This window comes from Neoarius graeffei, chromosome 8 (genome assembly GCF_027579695.1).
Source record: "Neoarius graeffei isolate fNeoGra1 chromosome 8, fNeoGra1.pri, whole genome shotgun sequence".
Classification (NCBI taxonomy): domain Eukaryota; kingdom Metazoa; phylum Chordata; class Actinopteri; order Siluriformes; family Ariidae; genus Neoarius; species Neoarius graeffei.
This window is the reverse complement of record NC_083576.1, coordinates 37,768,087-37,784,923: the sequence shown is the minus strand read 5'-3', so window position 1 is coordinate 37,784,923 and position 16,837 is coordinate 37,768,087. Positions and strand designations below refer to the sequence as shown.

At 41.5% G+C, this 16,837-nt stretch overlaps 1 protein-coding gene across 1 annotated transcript in view; it reads right to left on the bottom strand.

Moving 5' to 3' along the window:
* Positions 1–16,837, bottom strand: part of diaph2 (diaphanous-related formin 2) — a 902,507-nt gene that overhangs the window by 630,957 nt on the left and 254,713 nt on the right. Inside the window, exon 18 of the mRNA XM_060927624.1 lies at positions 13,656–13,982. Within this exon, the coding sequence (XP_060783607.1) occupies positions 13,656–13,982 (327 nt within the window). The remainder of the gene's footprint in view (positions 1–13,655; positions 13,983–16,837) is intronic.

The following is a 16,837-nucleotide window of genomic DNA, read 5'->3' as shown; positions in this document are numbered from 1 at the left end:
CACACACACACACACACACACACACACACACACACACAGCCAACATGGACTGAGAAAGGAACCCCACACACACACACACTCAGACACTCACCCAGAAGTTTCTTCACCTCATCTTCACTCATGTAAACGTTGACACTCGGGTGGTTGTTATGGCTGTTGGTGCTGATTATCCCGCTGGGTCTGGCGAGGCACAGGGCCGCCTGGAGCAGCAGGAGCAGCACGCAGCCCCCGAGTGTCCTGAGGGCTGGAAGCGGCCGAGCGCGGAACTCCGTCCGGCGACCCTCAGCGCCTCGCGCCGCCTCCTTTTGCCCCAGCATCGCACTTTCACTCTTCCCTCACACTGCTTTAGCAAACCCTCAGGCTCTACCCTCATCCAAAACTTGAGTGGCCTCCGGTGGGCAGCATTCCTATAGTAGGTGATGATAACGACGCTCACAAAAACCCCGCTCCATATCCAGCCTGTTGTCTGGTGCTTCCTGGCCGAGCTAACCGTAATGCTAACGACGCCAACTAGCTAGCTAACTTTGTTCAAGTCTTCAAGACTCGGGTCACATAAAAGTTACTCTCGCGTTATGCATAATGGGCTTTTTTTTTATTATTATTGGTACCGCTTAACCTAGGGTAGGTTATTATGCGCATGCGTGGCTCACTGGAGTTGCCTATGGATAATGTGGTAATGTGGTCCTACACCCCCCCCCCCCCAAAAAAAAAAACGAATTTGCATGATTCACGAGGGTCGCATTTTTATGCCTGAAAATCCGGAATTCCGGAAAAATCTGGAAGAATCACATCCTCGCTGATCATAACTGCTAATAAACTCTAATTTCCATGTATATCTATCCTTCGCTTCTTTCTGACTAAGATTATCCAAGTAACCCGGTAGTAGAGCTTTTTTTTAGCTGTAGTTTTCTTCGGACAACAGCAGCAGATACCAGACATCTTCACTTGGCTTCAGTATGTGAACAGCATACTTGTTCACTTGTCCCCCAGGTATGGACCCTTTTCACATGACGTCACGACAAATGCGGCCGCCATTTTGGACATGTACTACCAGTAGTTTACCACAGCCAGCATTGAGGAACGGCAGCAAAGAAAGTGTTTATTTTCAGCAAGACTTCCATCATGCCACTATATTGTTGTGCACCTGGATGTAGTAACCATCAACAAACAAGGCAAGGGTTATCATTTTATCGGATCCCGACAGAGAAGATGGATAGCGGCCATTAACAGATTGGCAGCCCTCGGCATACCAGCGCTTGTGTAGTGACCACTTTGTTGGAGGTAAGACGAATAAAATTAGCCAGAAAAGGCATTACATTGCTGTTAACATTCTGTGGCGGTGAGTATGTAACCAAATAGGCTAAAATAACCCATTGTAACCTCTTTGTTCTTCTGTAGTAGCTATTAGCTAACGACATTAGCTAGCGTTGTGTTCCTTTGCTGTTGGTAGACTGTAGGACAGATCAGAGGCAGTGTTCTACAAACAGCGCTTAATTTGAGGGGGAGCAAGCCGGAGCGCGCTCCGGAACCTCGGGCGTTGGCTCCGGCAGCTATTTACACTGGATCCAGTGATCCGACACCTCTCTTGACTATGTAACAAAAAAAAAAAAACGATTGTCTTTAGGCTTGCCATCCTTCCACTTGTGAGTGGTAAGTGATCTGCGCTGGGATCACACACACAGCGGCTCAGTCCCGAATCGTGGCTCGTGCACTTCACTCGCGCGCTGTGTGAGCTGTGCAGGGCCGGCGTGCGCACCCTCCAGAGGGCACTCGCTGTTCAGGGCGGAGTGATTTGGAGCGCAGGATGCCTGCAGAGCCGAGTGTATCCGTGTATTGGTGTTGCTGTGTGCAGACGAATCGTGTATTGGTGTTGCTGTGTGCACACTAATCGCTTTTAAAAACGTTAATCTGCTGATCCGCTGATACAGTCTAATGTAAACATGGGCTAAGTGTTCAAAACAAGAGGAACATGTATTTGTCTCTTAAATCCAGGCCGTTCCCTGTAATCTCTAACAACGGTTGGAGAAAGTAATGGCAAATAGCGAGTGCACAAACCATAGAAGGTAAACTGTACACAGCGCCAGGGCAGTGTGATGGTATGTCTACTTTTAGATTGTGTTAGCTTATCAATGAACACACTCGTCACTCGACGAGTTTCACGTCTTTACGACGGATACTTAAATGTGTGTTAGGTATTATTGTTGCAGTCTAAGCAGTCATTGTAGCAGCTAGATGAGCGAGAACCGAAAGGGTCTGTGCCATAAACCGTTATTTCTGTACGGCGTTGCTAATGTGTCATTACTGTTGTTATTTCTCCCTCTGCTCGCCCTGTAAATGCCCTACGTCGCTGGATAGCAAAGGTGTTTTCTGCATCTCGCTCCTTTTTCTTGTATGTTCTCCGTTTGTCGCCTTCCTCGCATTCAAACCAATTCGAGCCGAAGTCCGCTACATGTCCAAAATGGTGGTCGCGTTTACGAAGGTCACGTGACTGAAAAGGGTCTATAGGGTAGCGACGGTTGCTAACATAAATGTGCAAGGGGTCTATTCCCTGCTGTTGAGTTGAGTGAAGCCATCTGATCACTCACATCATGTGTATTTGGCTTGTGTGTTAAACAGCCATATCCAATCAAATTTGCCCCAAGAAAAGTATCTCCTGACTTTTTTCCCCATTTTACCTCCTCTTATTCAACTTTACCCACATTCCTTACATTATAGTGCTTCCCTTCACTGTCATTGTTTTTTTTTTCCTTTTCTAGTTCAGTCTTTGATCATTTTTTGAACAGCTCTTTCATGACTATAATCATTTTTACAGAGATTATTTCAGTTTTTCTTTGTACAGGAAATCATATATCGGACACTGTCCGGGAAATAAGCTGTTGACTGGGAAATATGACCAACCCTGATTTAAGAGCACTTATCAATATACTTGCACTCAATTTAAACTAAAGTCATGCACAGTATTTTCCAGATGATAAGTCGCACTTTTTTTCATAGTTTGGCCAGGGGTGCAACTTACCGTATACTCCAGAGCAACTTATATGTGAAATTATTAACACATTATTATATAATTTCACATGTTCGTTATTTTCACACTGACAACCACAAGAGGGCGCTCTAGGCTTGTGTACCTGTACCTGCTACTTCTGTACCACTGAAAATTTAAAATTTCAAACATTACCGGTAACTTATAAAGACAACTGAGAAGGGCTGAAAAAAAATGCCATCAAAAAGAAAATCATTTTCTGCAGATTACAAACTGCAAGTAGTGAAATATGCAGCTGAAAACGGTAATCGAGCAGCAGAAAGAAAGTTTGGAGTGAGCGAGAAACTTGTGAGGGACTGGCGAAAAGCGGAGGTTACTCTTACTGCAATGAAGAAAACAAAAAAAGCTAATCGCGGGCTAAAAGCTAGGTGGCCACAGCTAGAGGAACGAGTTCACACATGGGTGCTTGAACAATGTGCTGCTGGAAGAGGCTTGTCAACAGTGCAGCTGCGTCTCCACGCCCAGGTAGTTGCCAAGGAGATGAATATAAATGACTTTGCGGGAGGACCTTCTTGGTGTTACCGCTTCATGCAACGCAACCGCCTCTCTATCAGAGCAAGAACAACGATGTCCCAAAAACTGCCAGCAGACTTCTAAGCCAAGGTTGACAGTTTCCGTGAGTTCGTTGAAAAGCATGTAACTGAGCACAACGTGACACCGGACCATATTATTAACATGGACGAGGTCCCCCTCACGTTTGACATTCCCATGGGCCGAAGTGTCGCAGAGAAAGGGCTAAAGAGTGTGAATATAGTAACAACTGGTCATGAGAAATCACACTTCACAGTGGTACTAGCATGTTGTGGAGATGGATCAAAATTGCCACCAATGGTCATTTTCAAACGAAAAAACATGCCAAATATCCAATCCCCCTCAGTTGCTGTCGCCGTGAATGAGAAAGGGTGGATGGATCAAGAAATGATGAACTTATGGCTTACGAAGTGCTACACTAAGCATCCAGATGGCTTCTTTAGAACACGCAAAGCCCTGCTTGTGATGGACAGCATGCGAGCGCACATCACGCCACAGTTCAAAGATAAATTAAAAGTTTTCAACTCCATACCTGCCATCATCCCTGGAGGCTTAACCAAAATACTCCAGCCACTTGACATCTCCGTGAACCGGAGCTTTAAGATAGTCTTGCGTAACCTGTGGGAGCAGTGGATGATGGATGGAGAGCACAGTTTCACGGCAACCGGGAGAATGCGCCATGCAACTTTTCTGGAAGTCACTGGATGGATCGACAAAGCATGGGCTTCAGTGACAACCGAAACCATCCTTTCAGGATTCAGAAAGGCCGGAATAATTGGAACTGCAACTGACGACGAGTCTGACGAAAGCGACGCAGAAGAGGAAGCAACGCTTCATCTACCTCCGGAGTTCGCGGATTTGTTTAGAATTGACACCGAGGATGAAGAATTCAATGGATTTAGTGATTTGGAGTGAGATTGATGGTTTGGTAAACTTGTTAGCATGTTCTTTATGCTATAGTTATCTGAATAACTGTTAATATGTTACGTTAACATACCAGACACGTACTCAGTTCGTTGTCTATGCGTCATGTAGCTGAATGTGTTACGTTAGCATACCGTAACCCTATTCGGCCTGTTGTTCTCTAATCCATTATTATTTTAAATTACCTCTCAAGATGAAATGTCTGTTCTTGGTCTTGGATTTTATCAAATAAATTTCCCCAAAAAATGCGACTTATAGTCCAGTGTGACTTATATGTTTTTTTCCTTCTTTATTATGCATTTTTTGGCTGGTGCGACTTATACTCCGGAGCGACTTATAGTCCGAAAAATACGGTAGTTAAAACAATCATGCCTGTTTTGTCAATTTGTGCACATTGTGCACATGTTCGCTGCACATCAACGGGACACAGGTGGAGAGGGTGAAAACATTTAAATTCCTTGGAACTCACATCAGTGAGGATCTCACCTGGACACACAACACACAGCAGACCATCAAGAAGGCTCAACAAAGACTCTTCTTCCTGAGGAAGCTGAGGAAATTTGGACTGTCCACCAAACTCCTCAGCAACTTCTACAGGTGCACAGTGTCCTGACAAATTCCATCACTGTGTGGTACGGGAACTGCACAACTCAGGACAGAAAGGCTCTCCAGCGTGTCATTAAAATGGCACAGTTCATCTGTGGAGCTGTCCTCCCCCCACTACAGGACATTTACAACACCCGGGTCACAAAAAGGGCACAGAGCATCATCAGGGACCAAACACACCCACAACACAGACTATTCATGCTCCTACCATCTGGCAGACGCTACAGGAGTGTGAAAGCAAGGACTACTAGACTGACAAACAGTTTTTACCCCCAGGCCATCAGGCTTTTGAACCACGGATTATAATCACCATCTACCTCTATATTTCCATCAGGCTTTGAACCACAGATTATATTAGCAATTTTGCACAAGACATTGCACAGTATATCTACCTCTATGTTTGCACATTGTTTGCCTCTCCTTTTTTTTAAATGTTATCTTCATTTTTCATTCTACTTTTATATTTTGCATTCCATATGCACTTTATATTTTATATTTCATATTTTATATATTTCTTTTTATATTGGTAAGCATAGTTTGGTCGGGCAGTTGCAAAATAAGAATTTCATTACTCAATAATAAACTGCTGTGTCTGTTATTGTGTATATGACAAATAAACATCTTGAATCTTTACATACTGTATTTTTTACACAAATACCCATCATGTACTGTATACCTCTGTGAAATGTCAGGATGATATGAAGGTATGAAAAAACAGATACCGCTCAAGCCCATCCCTAATAAAAACATATCCAGACCCAGTAACTGCACTCCTTATACTGAACAAGTATGACTTTCATGGAAGGTTGGCTAGGAAAAAAGTCCCTTCCAAAAGAATATAGGAGGCAGGACTTGGGTTTGCAAAATTGCATCTGAACTACTAAAATTTTGAAACAATATCCTTTGGACTGATATGCTCGAGGTGGAGATGTATGGTCATCATGTTTTGGTGAAAACCAAATGAAGCATACCACAAAACACCTCATACCAGCTGTTAAGCATGGTGGTGAAAGAGAGATTATTTGAGCTTGTTTCACAGCCACAGAACCTGGGAAACTTGGAGTCATTGAGACAGTAAAGAACTCCACTTTATACCAGAATATACCCAAAATAAATGTAAGGCAATCTATCCAGCAGCTTAAAAATTAACAAAACCCAAAAATAAACTGACAGATAATATCGATACAAGACATGTTCAAGTGCTCCCTTGTTTGTACCTGTATACCGTGTACAGATTTTATTTTAAAAGAAAAAACACTGTCCCTGAGCACCACCATCTCACTCTTTCTGAGGTTCAAATATCGTGCTCTGAGTGCAAATACATAAGCGAATCCAAGATTGTGACATCACTTACACTGGACACGACTTACCGAGACTAGTGGATACACTGCTTCTAAACTGTTGTAAACAACCCTGAAGATGCCCGAGTGTCAATCATTTGGGTGAAAAAACAAACTTTTGCTGCCTATAAACTCCATCACTGGCTACTCAGTTCCCCCCCCCCCAATTTTTTTTTCAATTTTCCTTGTATTTTCATGTGGCATGCTTTTGTTTGTTTTTATTTCACTGCGAGAAGCAATCTTATTAGATGGCAAGAATCGTGTTGGTATGACAACATACACTGTTAACTAGTATCTGTGGCAGTACTGTGCATGTGTTATCTAGCCGAGGGAGATTTAAACTTCATAAAAGCGAAGTCTTTTGATTCACGTATTTTGCTGCCAGTAAAAAAAAAAGTCACATGGGTAAAGAAAATTTCCGATTAGATTTTTAGAATTAGAAGCTTTTACTTGTCATATATACATTACAGCACAGTGAAGTTCTCTCTCTGCATTCAACCCATCTGAAGCAGTTAATACATGCATGCACACAGAGAGAGAGAGAGAGAGAGAGAGAGAGAGAGAGAGAGAGAGAGAGAGCGCAGTGGCATCCAGGGATTTTTTTTTAAGAACTAGAAGCCTTCATTTGATGGCTCTGTGTTAAAGGTAAACGGCATACTAGATATCCGGTTTCAGTGCAAATGGTTGCGGCTAGGTAAGCCTATTTTTAATAATATCATAACTTTCAAAATGGATAAACTGTTATGAAGTTTTATTTTTTTATTTAAACGTGTGAAGGGCACATCAGGGCACTTGCCATGATCAGCAAACGGTGCTTATTTTTGGGTTTTGTTTGATTTTAAGCTTGCCAAAATTGGGGCATGAAATAGGACGCTGATCCCAAGTACACCAGCAAATCAACATCCGAGTGGCGAAAGAAGGAAAAAAATAATCAAGGTGTTTGAATGGCCAAAATCCAGGCCTCATCTTCAACAATGGAATGCGTGTGACTCGTATTCCATCCAAGGCACAACTAAAAGATTTTTCAAGGTTCTGCAGTCATTTGTCCCTTATCTCACAGAAGAATTTGTATTTGAACATTTCTTAATTATTTAAGAAATTTTGCTCAGCACGTCTTAGAGAGTACATGGTTGAGATTTGAGGTGGTTGTCGGTGGGGGATTCTGGTCGATCATGAACCAAGACTTTTTTATTAATCATGAAACATTTTACTGTCAATATCTATATCAAATCAAAAAATTTTAAAAATCACTGGAAATGTATAGCAGGACAGAGAAGTAAACTGTTGGTTCTGCCAGGAGCTCATCCGGAAATACAGCTGAGCGGTGTCAGCATGTTAGGTACAAGACTCAGTATAACGAGTAGCAAAACACATTTGCTTGTACTTTGTCTTTCCATAAATAAATAAATAGAGGGGGAAAAAAGGTATCAGTATTTTTCAAACACTGAATATTTTTACGCAATCATTTTTACACTATTACACATGCACATATACTTAGTACCAACTGAGTACTTGGTACTAACTGAGTACAACTACAAACCATTACAGGTACAGTGTCTTGCAAAAGTATACATCTGCCTTGGTGTTTGTCCTGTTTTGGCGCATTACAAGCGGGAATTAAAATGGATTTTTGGGGGGTTAGCACCATTTGATTTATACGACATGCCCACGACTTTAAAAGGTGCAATTTTTTTTTTATTGTGACACAAACAATAATTAAGATTGAAAAAAAAAAAACAGAAATCTGGAGTGTGCATAGGTATTTACTCCCCAAAGTCAATACTTTGTAGAGCCACCTTTTGCAACAATTACAGCTGCAAGTCTCTTGGGGTACAGTGCCTTGAAAAAGTATTCATACCCCTTGAACTTTTTCACACTTTTCCACCTTACAACCACGAACTTACAGTAAAAGTTTTTTATTGAGATTTTATGTGATAGACCAACACAGAGTAGCACATAATTGTGAAGTGAAACGAAAATGATAAATGGTCTTCAAAATTTTAAACAAATAAAAATCTGAAAAACGTGATGTGCATTAGTATTCAGCCCCCCTGCATCAATACTTTGTAGAGCCACCTTCTGCTGCAATTACAGCTGCAAGTCTTTTGTGGTATGTCTCTACCAGCTTTGCACATCTAGACACTGAATTCTTCTTTGCAAAATAGCTCAAGCTCAGCCAGATTGGATGGAGAGCATCTGTGAACAGCAATTTTCAAGTCTTGCCACAGATGCTCAATGGGATTTAGGTCTGGACTTTGACTGGGCCATTCTAACACATGACTATTCTTTGATCTAAACCATTCCATTGTAGCTCTGGCTGTATGTTTAGGGTCATTGTCTTGCTGGAAGGTGAATCTCCTTCCCAGTCTCAAGTCTTTTGCAGCCTCCAACAGGCTTTCTTCCAGGATTGCCCTGTATTTAGCTCCATCCATCTTCCCACCAACTCTGACCAGCTTCCCTGTACCTGCTGAAGAAAAGCATCCCCATAGCATGATGTTGCCACCACCATGTCTGACAGTGGGGATGGTGTGTGCAGGGTGATGAGCAGTGTTAGTTTTCCGCCACACATAGCGCTTTGCATTTAGGCCAAAAAGTTCAACTTTGGTCTCATCTAACCAAAGCACCTTCTTCCACATGTTTGCTGTGTCCCCTACATGGCTTCTGGCAAATTGCAAATGGGATTTTTATGCCTGTCTTTCAACAATGGCTTTCTTCTTGCCACTCTTCCAAAAAGGCCAGATTTGTGGAGTGTACGACTTATAGTTGTCCTGTGCACAGATTCTCCCACCTGAGCTGTGGATTTCTGCAGCTCCTCCAGAGTGATCATGGGCCTCTTGGCTGCTTCTCTGACGGTGCTCTCCTTGCTCGCTCTGTCAGTTTAGGTGGACAGCCATGTCTTGGTAGGTTTGCAGTTGTGCCATACTTTTTCTATTTTTGAATGATGGATTGAACAGTGCTTCTTGAGATGTTCAGAGCTTGGGATGTTTTTTTATAACCTAACCCTGCTTTAAACTTCTCCAGAACTTTATCCCTGACCTGTCTGGTGAGTTCTTTGGTCTTCATGATGCTGTTTGTTCTTCAGTGTTCTCTAACAAACCACTGAGGCCTTCACAGAACAAGTGTATTTATGCTGACAGTAAATTACACACAGTAGGACTCTATTAACTAATTAGATGACTTCTGAAGGCAATTGATTGTACTTTGTATTTAGAGGTATCAGAGTACAGGGGGCTGAATACTAATGCACACCACATTTTTCAGATTTTTATTTGTTTAAAATTTTGATGACCATTTATCATCTTCGTTTCACTTCACAATTATGTGCTACTGCGTTGGTCTATCGCATAAAATCTCAATAAAAAACTTTTACCGTAAGTTCGTGGTTGTAAGGTGGAAAAATGTGAAAAAGTTCAAGGGGTATGAATACTTTTTCAAGGCACTGTATGTCTCTATTAGCTTAGCACATCCAGCCACTGGGATTTTTGCCCATTCTTCAAGGCAAAACTGCTCCAACTCCTTCAAGTTAGATGGGTAGTGTTGTTGTACAGCAATCTTCAAGTTATGCCATAGATTCTCAACTGGATTGAGGTCTGGGCTTTGACTAGGCCATTCCAAGATATTTAAATGCTTCCCTTTAAACCACTCCAGTGTAGCTTTAGCAGCGTGTTTAAGGTCATTGTCCTGCTGGAATGTGAACCTTCGTCCCAGTCTCAAACCTCTGTCCAACTCAAACAGGTTTTCCTCCAGAACTGCTCTGTATTTAGTGCCATCCATCTTTCCTTCAGTCCTGACCAGCTTTCCTGTCCCTGCAGATGAAAAACATCCCCACAGCATGATGCTGCCACCACCATGCTTCACTGTCGGCACTGTCGGAATGGTGTTCTCAGGGTGATGAGAAGTGTTAGGTTTGCACCACACATGGCGTTTCCCATGACGGCCAAAAAGTTCAATTTTAGTCTCATCTGACCAGAGAATCTTCTTCCATGTGTTTGGGGAGTCTGTCACATGCTGTTGGGCAAACTCCAAACATGCGTTCTTAATTTTTTTTCTTTAAGTAATGGCATTTTTCTGGCCACTCTTCCATAAAGTCCCGCTCTGTGGGGTGTACGGCTTAAAGTGGTCCTATGGACAGATACTCCCATCTCCACCGTGTATCTTTGCAGCTCCTTCAGTGTTATCTTTGGTGTCTTTGTTGCATCTCTGATTAATGCCCTCCTTACCCGGTCTGTGAGTTTTGATGGGCGGCCTTCTCTTGTCAGGTTTGTAGTGGTGCCATATTCTTTCCATTTTGCTGGAATGGATTTAATGGTGCTCCCTGGGATATCCAAAGTTTGGGATTTTTTTTTTTATATCACCCAACCCTGATCTATACTTCTCCACGAGGCTCCTTGGTTTTCATGTTGCTTGCTTAGTAGTGTTGCAGAGCCATCCTTAAGGATGCGACCATCGTGACCATCTATAAAGGAAAAGGAGACCGTACAGAATGTGGAAACCACAGGGGAATTTCACTTCTGTCAGTAGCGGGAAAGATACTTGCCAAAATTCTGCAATTTCGACTGCAGACTCTTGCTGAAGATATCCTTCCTGAGAGTCAGTGTGGGTTCAGATCAAACAGATCTACTCAAGATATGATATTCACACTGCGACAACTGCAAGAAAAGTGTGCTGAACAACGCCAACCAGTTATTGTCACCTTCGTGGATTTCAGCAAGGCTTTTGACACGGTTCACAGAGAGACCCTATGGAAGCTACTAAGTTGTTACGGTTGTCCACAAACCTTCATCAGAGTGTTACGCAGTTTCCATGATGGTATGACTGCTAGCATCTGCTGTGGTGATGGTTGTTCAGACCCATTCAGTGTGGGGCATGGCGTGAAACAAGGATGTGTTCTTGCACCAACTCTATTTACTATTTTCCTTACTGCAGTCCTACAAAGTATGCCAGAAGAACTTGGTGACCTTTACATTCGAACCAGAAGTGATGGAGACCTTTTTAACCTTAGGCGCCTGAAAGCAAAGAACAAGACACGGGAACTACTGATTCAGGAGTTGCTCTTTGCAGATGATTCGGCGCTTGTAACTCACAGTCTTCAGGCCATGCAAGATCTACTGACAGCTTTTGCTGAAGCTTCCAAAAGATTCGGACTAACAATCAACATAAAGAAAACAGAAGTTTTAATCCAAGACACCTATAACGCAAAGCTGAATCCTTGAAAAGTGCTCCTGAATGGTACTCCATTGGCTGAAGTAGACAAGTTCACTTACCTGGGTAGTACTATCTCCAACAGTGGAAGTATAGATGTAGAAATATCAAAAAGAATCCAATCTGCAGCATCAGCTTTCGGAAAACTGAGAAGTCGTCTATGGGACCAGAGAGGAATCCATCTGAAAACCAAGATGAAAGTCTACAGAGCCATCATAATGCCAACACTTCTGTACAGCTCTGAAACTTGGACCATCTATAAACGCCACATTAAGAGTCTTGATAAAGTACAGCAGAGACATCTCCGACAACTAATGAACATCTCATGGAAAGATCACGTGTCAAATTTTGAAGTACTGGAAAGGGCAGAAATGCAGAGTGTTGAGGAAATGCTCACCACATGTCAGCTAAGGTGGACAGGACATGTTACACGCATGGAAGACAGCCGACTACCAAAAGCTGTTTTCTATGGAGAACTGAAAGAAGGGTCAAGGAAAGTAGGAGCACCGCGACTGCGCTACAAAGACGTGTTCAAGAGGCACCTGAAGAACATTAATGAATACGAAAACTGGAGGGTGAAAGCTGAAGATCGTGTGACCTGGAGGAAGGTGGTGGCCGGCGCTGCCGGCGCTATCAGGGAACGAAATGTTCAGTTATTGTCAAAAAAGAGGCAGCGCAAACTAGAACCAGCACCTCCACCTGCTGAAGTGACCTACAGGTGTGTCATCTGCGACAGGACATTTAAGACAGCAATTGGGATGTCCTCCCACATCCGCCATAGGCACAAGCCCCTCCCCGTGTCATCGTCGTTATCGACGGACTGCTAAAGAAGAAGAAGAAGTGTTGCAGAGCCAGGGTCCTTCCAGAACAGGTTGATTTATACAGACATCATGTGACAGATCATGTGACACTGATTGCACACAGGTGTCTCTTAATCAAATAATTATGTGATTTATGAAGTTAATTGGTTGGACCAGTCCTTATTTAGGGATTTCATATGAAAGGGGGTGAATACCTATGCACGCTCCAGATTTCTGTTTTTTAATCTTGATTGTTTCTGTCACAATAAAAAAAATAAATACATTTTAAAAATGTATCTTTAAAGTGGTAGGCATGCTATGTAAATCAAATTGTGCTAACCCCCCAAAATCCATTTTAATTCCAGCTTGCAATGTGACAAAACAGAACAAACACCAAGGGGGATGAATACTTTTGCAAGACATTGTACGTGTATAATTCATGACACTGCAACAAACACCCAGGCCATTACCCCTCACTGCCTGCAGAGCTCATAGTCAGAGGAAGTCTTGCCACTCACTGCTTTGAATAAGTTCTGAGACTTGTTATTGCTGCCTGCCTTGCCTGTGTCTCTACCTGACTGTATCTTATCATTCTGAGACCGGACTGTGATTTTAGGTAGGTTAAAAAAAAAATGCTAACATAATAATCTTACCTAGAGAGAGAGAGAATTTTATTATTGTGTAAAATATAAGAAAAAGACAATAATATGTATTTTAAGGCAAGAATATAATTTTCACAGGACAACACTCAGAGAATATCCATTTTTAATTTTACTAAGTGCTTTCTGAAAGAGTTAAGGTAGCCTGGCAAGGTGACACTACTGTTTATTACTGTTTAACCATTGTGTTGGAACTCTGTTCTCTTTTCAACAAATAGGTGTTATTGAAACAGGTCTGAAAAAACGCAAAGCAAAGATGCCACAGTTCATTAATTTGGAAATGTAATTGATTTATAATACCTCATATTTCAACATATTTTGAATCGCTGGCTGAAATGGCTCAGGGCTTCTGAAACAACTGACAAATGCATGAAGATTACATTAAAAAATACTGTCCGTTATACTAATTGAGCTATTATTGCCAACTCTTTCTGAAACTTGTTCATCCCATACAAATGAGAGAAAACGTCTCCTATATGTTGTTTGATAGCTTAGTTGAATTTAATGTCATAATATTACTTTCTGTTCAGGATCATGTGACATTTATTACCTTGGACCAGTTGACCCTCTTCATGGCTGCGTCAGGTTTATAGGTCTTCTTGGGCTGTAGACCATAAGGTAGCTTTTGAACAGTTGGTACTGGAGGGAAACCTGGCGGAGGAGGTGCAAGAACCCCTCCAGGAAGAGGGGGTGGAGGGGGTGGACCAAAACCAGGTGGTGGTGGTGGTGGTGGAGGTGGTCCCATACCTGCTGGAAGGGGAGGAGGAGGAGGTGGAAGGGGTGCTCCTGGTGGTGGTGGAGGAGGAGGAGGAGGAGGTGGTGGTGGACATTCAACACCTTTTGGTGAGAGAACTCTTTGAGTGCCTCCAGCTGCAACCTGGAGATAAAGAAGATAAAATCAGTCAGATAGGGATGTCAGTGACCCCCCCAAATCAAAGGTCTACAGACAAATCTCTTGCATTTATCACCATTATATACATTATAGTATCAAATCTAATTTGTCAGACAACACTGAGAAAGTTCAGTAGTGCTGGTTGAAGAGAAGACTAAAAGACACAATATTTCTCATAAAAGAGACTGGAGTGTGTGGGTGTGTGTGTTCACTATATTTCCAAAAATATTTAAAAAACAGGTGAAGGCATTTGGTTTTAGTCTCACAGCATCACCAAGCCACAGTGGTATGTAGAGTAGATTCCATCCTCCACAGGGCTAAGCAGAGACTAGCACTCTAAAGATCTCCAACCAATGTCTGCTGCCCTTAAAATGAATTGGTGAATAATCACCTATTTTTCTGTATTTGGAAAAAAATGAGCAAGGCCTATACCATGTTTTTTTCCCCCCTCCAATTTCATGTTAACTAATCCCTGGAAATATTGCTAAACACTGGGGGGAAAAAACAGGGTTGCTGGAAAAAGAAGTGATTTTTCATTCAGAAATTATCATCAGGCTTGTAGTACTCGAGTTCAGGACTCGGATTCGAGTCTGACTCGTAACCTAATTTTAAGGACTTGTGATTTGACTTGGACTCAAGCACTGATGAGTTGGACTCGTGCATTAACTGCATTCAGACTTGTAAATTGGAGACAAGGACTGATTTTTTCTTTATTTTTTTGTAACATGCCATAATAATTTGACATAAGATATTTAGATCTACATTAATTTTTATACTAATTTTGTGCAAGGTAATGCACACTCACCTGTTCCTACGTCATGTTCAGGAAGAAATTAACGTTAATTGTGCTAAAGTGCCTGGAGAGAGTGCCCCTAGGATTGTCTGCTTTGCTTATAGACACATCTCATGCAGTGGGAAAAAAAATGCCCTGCTATGTGTTCCAAATGTAGAAGAACTATCGAGGAGATGACAGGGACAACCTCGAACTTAAATCGTCGTTTGGCAAGACTATACCTCGAGAAGTAAGTAATAAGCTATGTTCATTGCTCTGTTGATAGCGGGGCTTGCTTGCTGACCAAAGAACTAGCTAGTGTTAACCCTCTCTCATGTTATTTGCCCTGTTGATAGCAGGGCTTGCTTAGTGATGAACAAGCTTTTTTTTTAATCTGTAGCCTATTAACTAAAATGGGGCAGTTAAGCAGTAATGTTAATCCAACACAGTAGCAGAGATGGTTTCACATAAAGGCAGCAACAGCCACCGTTAAATGGTACAATTGGAGTCCTGTTCTCGGACTTGACTCAGATCAATAGTGGACTCGACTTGAAATTTTCTTTAATGATTTGGATTTGACTCGGACTTGAACACTGGTGACTCAAAACTGGACTTGGACTCAAGGTTTAATGACTCAACTACAACACTGATAATAATTAACAATTACTCGCCTCAGGCTCACTGAATATCGGTGAATAATAACCAAGACGAAAGTTGAGGTTATTGTTCACCAATATTCACTGAGCCTGAGGCAGATAATTGTTTTAGTATAAATACAAGGTGATTATTTTTTTTTAAATCGTATTAAAAATATATATATTTAAAACTTCAAAAGCGGCATGCAAATGTAATGCAAGGTTGTGTCACTTAACTCTGCGAGTCACATAAACTACTTTGATTTGAAATAGATAATTCACAATTCCACCTTACCTTTGAATAGTTTTAGACCAAACTTTGTAGCATCTTTAGTACTTTTAGAAACAGCATTTTCTTTCATAATTTATAATTCTTCCTCACTTATGGTGACAAAGAAGCGATTGGCAGCCATTTTGCCAAGTCACTGGAGGTGATTATCGAGAAATAGTCTGAATTTCTCCACCAAACAGCACATGCAATTTCCTATAAATCACCTGCATATTTATACTAACAAATAGTGATTTGCAGAATCATTTTCAGGAGCTTTGTTCAACTCCTGAAACAGATGCCCTGTGGAACTTTCTAGCAAACTTTCTGTTGTCTATTTAATGTGAATGAGTAAGTAAATTTCCAAGTATCCATGTTTTTCCCCCTCGAGAATCATGCGCGTATAATTTGTCTGGGAACAATTCCTTTTAATATTGCTATAAACTGATCATTTAAGAATAACCAAAAAAAAAATGCATACAAGTTTTACCCTTTTTTTTTTTTTGGTGAGCCAGAAGAGGTATGCTCACCTGTGTACAGTGTGCAGTATGAGTGAGCTACCCGTACATGAAAGCATATTTCTTTTGTTAGTACAGCAAATATTTTTATATATATAATTTTTATTTTGAAACTCCGCATTTTGGCTGGGTTCAAGGGATCCTCCAGCAGCTTGATTTTCAAACTTATTTTATGTGAAATTAGTCGTAGATTTCAAACTACTTGCTTTTACTGATAAGAGACAGTACTATAATGTTGATATTTCTACCCTGCTTCAAAATTCAGTAGCATAAAAAAAGGTATTTGGAGTCACTGAAAACATGCCAGCCAAACCAAACCATTTCCATACTTCAGAAATGATTTGACCTTTGGATTTGACCTTTGAACTTTTTGGTTTAAATGAGAAGCATTATGTTTGGAGAAAGGAAAACACTGCATTCCAGCATAAGAACCTTATCCCATCTGTGAAACATGGTGGTGGTAGTATCATGGTTTGGGCCTGTTTTGCTGCATCTGGGCCAGGACGGCTTGCCATCATTGATGGAACAATGAATTTTGAATTATACCAGCAAATTCTAAAGGAAAATGTCAGGAGATCTGTCCATGAACTGAATCTCAAGAGAAGGTGGGTCATGCTGCAAGACAACGACCCTAAGCACACAAGTCG